We start from the raw sequence: 6,523 nt of genomic DNA, 5'->3' as shown, positions 1-6,523 counted from the left end.
CAATTGCACTAATGTGGGCATTTTTCCAACAATATATTCGCAGTTCCAACAGCTTCGATAAATTTCGTTATCCTGAGGAGATATATGGAAGTACAAATAGTAGGAAAGCATTAAAAAATATCATTAGGTAAGTCATGTACCATGTAAAAGTGAATGATAATTTGAAAAATTGTACTACACTCAAAAATTATATAGAAATGTTTTAAACTGAAATGAAATAACATAAAAAGTAAATAAAAAAACAACTTAAATTACGAGAATACCAATACAGTTTAGAAAACTATGATCACGTTGATAATGTAGCCAAAATTAGCTTAAAATATCTAGAGAAACTTAAATTAGCTCATTAACATTAATTTGGCTAGAAATAGTAAATGGACCTTTTATCTTCAGGTTTTATTAGATTTTAGCCTGGGCTCAGGGCACCCTGAATAAGGGATCAAGGCTCCTGTAACTTGAAATTACACGCTGTCAGAAAATGTAAAAGACGGCGAGTTGCTAAATTTTCCCAAAAAGATATGTCGGATGATTCATCTTCTTACCACAACGCCAACATCTCCAATAACACAAAGTTTGGTTGAAAATATAAGTAATACTAAAGTATTCTTCAAGCGCGGGTATGTGGTAAATCTTAAGATGCCATGGGATTGTACTTAAAATGAAAGATATTGCCCACCTCTGGGCGGTGTTTTTCAAGGATTCCTTCACTGAAGTTGCACGTAACTAATCCTTGAAAAACAACCCCCAGATTTATATATAAAAAAAATTGCTAGTTTCATAGTCTGCCTTCAGGCGTTTTTTTGTAAGCCTTTCTTCAGTTGCTTCGATAAAAGTTAAACATATACCTTATGTTTATTGTTATTTGTAGCGTTTTTCCAGTAGACAAATCTAATTTTTTTAAATTTCTTAAGGAACTGTCAAGGAACCAAAAAAATAACAAATTAAATTAGTTTATTGTATTCGATAACCATTTTTATTTCATTTATTTACTTCTCATTATAACTACTCAACGATTATGGAGTAAAGGGAATGTTTTTCTTCTCTAGATCTAATGCGGATGTCCTATAAAAACGAAGTTACGAAAAAAAAACTACAGAAATAGAAATAAACAAATAAAAAATGTAAAGAAGCGAATGATTGATGCTGTTGCCTTTTTTTTCTTTTTCTGATTATTATTATCGATAACTGTCGGCTTATTTGTTTTCTTGTATGTTATCTCTAAGGGTTTCATTACGGTTCTAATATGCAGTTTTGATGCTGGTTGCTCTGTATGCGCTTTGCCTTCCACTACGTTTGGCTTATGTTTATATGCTCTCTCAAGGTTGAGATGGTGATTTATAATTTTAGGGGTTGATGCGATTTATATCGTGCCTTCGAATGATAGATGATTTCTGTTATGTGTGCTCAAGTAAATGATAGAGTTTCATTTGTAATAGAATAAAAAGAAATATGGAAACAAAAATAAAGTATATGACATAGTTTAAATTTTCGTATTGGCAGTAGTGTTGACTTTGTAAGAGGTTTTTTTTCATCTTTTTTCAAAGCTTCAATCGCGAAAGTCTACCAGAACTAGGCGGCTGTATACAGTAATCACAATTAAATTTTAATTTTCTCCTTCTCACTCTATCCGTTATGTATCATTTTATCGTCTTAGTATTGTTTATTACCTATTTTACTCCCTCGCTTTCAGCTTTCTTCTTTCGGGAGATGATGATGATTCATGTGTAGATTAACCGTAATCTTACCAATTAATATTGCAACGAAATCTTTGATTTATGTTAACGATTCTTGCCCGTTTTCATTCTGTTCTCCTACTGTTACTTCTTTGAGTTAGTAAGTACGTTTATGTGTTTTCTAACTGTTAACTCGTATCTTTAACGGATGTTTTTTCGATTTTATTTTCATGTTTAACTGAACGACTGGTTTTTTTTTCTCGATTACAAAATATTTGATTCGTTAAATAAATGTCATCGCAGTTTATGGAATTGATAAAATAAATTCTTCCTCGTCGTCTGTTAAGTATCTGTTTTCTAAGCTAAAATTATGTTGATGAATTATCGTATAATTGAACTACCTACTAATGATAAGTAACGATAAATTGTTTCGTATTTCTGATGTTTTTCTTCACTTTTTACAAAAAGCGCCTTTAAGTAGGCAATTCTTCGGCTAACCGATCAAGCTGAGTCGACTGTTGGTTTTCCTCAGATGAGCTCGCCACGGAATGATCTGCTCACTTTCCTCATCGTCGTCTCCGTTTCCGTTTGGATTGGAGCTTCCCGAATTGATATGATGGTGGTAGTCATTCTTGTTGCTAATATTTTCCATCGAGCTGCGGGTGCTCGGATTGTGGCTGTGCAGATTTCCCCCTCCATTCATGCCATTGTTGCTTCCCCCATTATAATTATTGTGGTGATGACCATTTCCGTTCCCATTTAGGTGGCTGGAACCGTTCTCCTTGTTGAAGCGTTCGTGCAGCAGCTGTTGGGTCTGTTCGTGGGAGCTGCTGCTTCCGTTCAGCCCATTCAGGGGGCTGCTGATGCCGGAAAAGCTGCTGATGTTGTCGATGGACATCGCTCGCTGGGACATCCGGGAGCGCCAGGTGTCGGTGTTGCGACTGCGGGCCGATTCCTCCACCCGGGGTGTGTAGATGGATGATCTGGGGGGAAGAATTAATGAAGAATTAGTTTTTAAAAATAAAAACCTGAAGCCATTCAGTTCCTTCGAAATACTAGATCTGCCTATATTTGTTAACTTGTTGCATACATTTAGGAGCAAGTAAAGCCTTTTTGGCAGACTGGTACAGACAAATGTACAGTAGAACACCGCTCATTCGAGCTGTTTTCGGGCAAAAGACATCAAATACGTTAAAGGAAATACAATTTTATCCAGCTGGTTTTGTTATTCACCCTGGCGCAAGGTTAAGAAAATATTCAGTTTTTGTAAGACCTCGGTGGGTCGGATACACGAAGCACGGATAAGCGGGGTTTTTACTATATTTTAGGAACTTTTATTTCAAGGGGAAAACAGATTTAAAAAGGTAGAGTCTTGAAATGTCTTCAAAATTCAAAAGTTTTCTCCAGGTCCGAGAAAGGACCTAATATATTTTGACTAAATCGACAAATTTTACAAAGTCAAGTTAAGTTTGGTATTGAGTTTTGACTGTAAATCATCATCTTCTTACTAATAAAAGCTTTGTTTTGAACTTTTATACATGGAAATCTATAATCAGGGTAGCGACTTCTTATACGCTGGACGTCTTAGGCAAATTTGCTCGAATAAATAAAATGAAAATCCCTTTTTCTTCCCAAAATGATTTCATGACTAAAATTTACAACAGAAAAAAAAAGTATTTTTTTAAATTTGCCAGATTGTCCTGTTCCATCAGGACTTTCTCGGACATTTGATCGAAAATTTAGAAAAAAAAATTGTTTTGATGAGTAGTGTTAAGAGTGTTTTTAAATGATTTTTGTTGAATGATTTCTGAATTTTAATCAAATTTGTTAGGATTTTGGGTTGAAAATTTTGAAACCAAGTACCCGGATTTTGCAAGGTTTTTTGATAACATAGCCTGGATTTGCCTGATCCAGTTACGTACGAAAAAAATTCTGGCAACCTTATGACAAATACTATTTGTACAACGGATTTTCAAATGAATCACCAATGTGTTTCCTATGGAATTTTCAAACAATTGATTGAATCGTGTTGAGCTTGTATGATTTTTAACATGCATTTTTTATCAACAAATCGGGCCGGTTGTTCCGTATTATTTTAAGGTTAAAAATTAATTTCAGCACTTCATTTTCAGTTCAGTTATGGTAAAAGGAACTGCTTATTCACTTCTGATCTATCTGATGGCTGAAACTGATAAAGTTAATCCCATTTGAAATTTGAATCGAGTCCCGTTGGTGTTGGTCGAAGTAAAAGGATTTTTTTTTACTATTTTGCGTTCATAGCACTCAACCGCGTGCTCCAAATATGTTCGAATATTCGAGCAGTCTTGGTGTCTTCGATGTAGGATTGGTCGATTTTGGATCGATCTTTGGGAGATCGATCTTGTCAATTATTAAATTATAAAAGCTTGTCACTTTGAGCGGTTTTACCCGGACTTTCCTGAATATTCAATACAAAATTTAGAAAAGGTCCACTGTGGGCAACTAGTCTAGGTTTCGTTGAAATAAGCCCGTTTTTTCCCACATTTATTCACTTTATTTACAAAAACCAAACCAAAACCTGAACTTGAGCTTTTATATATATTTTTTTAAATTTTCGAGCCCAAGAACGAAATTTTATCAAAATACAAATAAAGCCTAATTACGACTCGGAATCAGCTGATGTGAAATGTATAAATTGTTTCTGTTTATTTATTATAAATTTATGGATTTTGCCTAAATTTGCCCAGATTTTCAGTTCAAAAATTTAGAAATCACTATTGACACCCTTAATCTAGTCGATATTGGTTCTTAAACTTAGATTTTCTATTTTTAAACTGTGACCCAAAGATGGGTCTTGACTCAAACATTCAGTCAGCGAAACTTTTTTTGTAGAGAATGTTGAATGTTTGAGTCAAGACCCATCTTTGGGTCACAGTTTAAAAATAGAAAATAAGGCGGTGCCAAACACCGAATTTGGTTGGATATCCAAATACGGCAAACGTATCATTTTTCATCATAACTGACAACCCGTGCAGTATATGAGAAGGCAATGCAAATCTTGCCGTGCCTAAAATATCCAAATTTGAGTCCAACTACCGTAAGATGAAAAGATGGGAATAGAAATAGACCAAGAAGAATGATTATGATCACATGGGAGAACTATTCCCTTCATTTCGATAGACATCGACACTCAACCAGTATAATATTCATACGCCAGGTTGGTCTCCTGTAGTAGAATGTTAATACATGGGCCCCGGAGAGGCGCAAGATGTGGGTTCAAGTCTCATCGGGAGACAAGGCGAATTTTTTTCGCATGTTTTTCAACATCAATTTTCTCTTATCTAGTCCCTGAAATTTCATCTAAGTTGGATTCATTTCTCTACAAAAAAACATTAGATTTTCTTTTGTGGAATTTTTGTTTGCAGATTTCAATGAGTTTGAGTACATTGGAACGTGTCTTGTTAAAAATGGAAAAAACGATCTATCAGAAACGATCTAAGGGATCGATCTTTTCCTGAAAATCGAGCAATCCTACTTCGATAATGTTGTTGAAAATTCACGCTCAGTTGAAAGTTCCATTGAATTTAACGTCTGGGAATATGGAGGCTTACCCTTCAAATGGTAGATTAGGATGTGGAGAACAAACTTTTGTATGGGGTCGACTAAAAAAGACATGTTTAGAGGTTCCGCAAACGCGATATTTGGAAAAAGTCCACTTTCAAAATATTTGATTTTAAATAAATTCTAGGTACAAAAATTTCATCAATTCAAAATTCGTATTAAAATTGGAAATAAACAAGCTATTTTCAAGAAAATATCACAATTTGAGATATTTTTAATTTAATTTATCAAATTCATCTTAATGAATACGAATACCCACTTTAAAATTAAAACGCTTGCAAAAAAAACCTTTAATGGTTTAAAGGAATCTTCAGAAGGCTAAATGCCAAATTTGAGCTGAATCTGACAACGGAAAAGAGTTGCACTGAATCTCAAGTGCGAAAGGAATTCTGAGACATTGTGTTCTGAAGAAGCATAAAAGACTGGTTTTTCATCAAATATTTTTTTCTTTACCAATCGATTGCTTAATTATGTTGGAACTCGATTGGACAAAAAACAAAAAAGTTACGGCTGTTCAAAGATTTTATTTTGGTCGCAAATTGTCCAGAAAAACGCAATGAGTAAAATGTACTCAGTGTGTGTGCCGGAATGTCGAGCCTTGTGTATGCTGGTAGGATTTGATTTACTAAAAAATCGTAGAAAATCAATCAACGGTTTGGTTTCGAAAGATCTAACCAGAGGAAAATATATTTCACCGTATTTGTTGTCACAAATTTCACCTAACGAAGGACGTAGCAATTTACCGCAGAAAACAGACGTACAAACTCGAACGAAAAACCCATCAGAACTGATTCTAAACATCTCAAGGCGGGTTACTTCCAAGTATCTCTTTTGCATTGAAATAGCGATTAACTTTTAAGATATTTTTTCACTATGCAACCGGACGAAAGTGTTACGAAACTTTAACGGCAATTTTTTTTAAACATGCCAAACAGTTCATACAACCTCTTCAAAACTGACTAAAATTTTGTTTTTTTCTCAGTTTGGTTTTGACAGTTCTCTTAGGTGTGTTTGGAGACATCTGGTGGGCCAGCCAAAAAACAAAAATTGGTTCAAAACGATCGTTTGAAATTTTACACAAGTTTCGCGGGAACAAATCCAAAAAAGATTTTTTTTTGGAATACGAACATACCATTTTGTTGCTAGTTTGATGTTATAACTTTTATTTGGAAACACCAAAATTCACTTCGTAATCAGTTACGGAAAGAAAAATGACAATAAATTCAAAAAAATCTTCAAAAACTCACAAT

At 34.3% G+C, this 6,523-nt stretch overlaps 1 protein-coding gene across 14 annotated transcripts in view; it reads right to left on the bottom strand.

Moving 5' to 3' along the window:
- Positions 1-948: 948 nt before the first annotated feature.
- Positions 949-6,523, bottom strand: part of LOC129758259 (probable serine/threonine-protein kinase DDB_G0282963) — a 378,135-nt gene continuing 372,560 nt past the window's right edge. For 8 of the 14 annotated variants that reach the window (XM_055728842.1, XM_055728790.1, XM_055728699.1 and 5 more), the window contains exon 13: positions 954-2,656. In XM_055728842.1, the coding sequence (XP_055584817.1) occupies positions 2,167-2,656 (490 nt within the window). In that variant the 3' untranslated portion in view covers positions 954-2,166. Of the gene's footprint in view, positions 2,657-6,523 lie in introns of all 14 variants that reach the window. The other 6 variants (XM_055756071.1, XM_055756625.1, XM_055757301.1 and 3 more) reach the window with 3 other exon arrangements.

This window comes from Uranotaenia lowii, chromosome 1, assembly GCF_029784155.1.
Source record: "Uranotaenia lowii strain MFRU-FL chromosome 1, ASM2978415v1, whole genome shotgun sequence".
In the NCBI taxonomy this organism is placed as follows: Eukaryota; Metazoa; Arthropoda; class Insecta; order Diptera; family Culicidae; genus Uranotaenia; species Uranotaenia lowii.
Note: the sequence above shows the minus strand (reverse complement) of the source record. Positions and strands in the feature narration are given on the sequence as shown.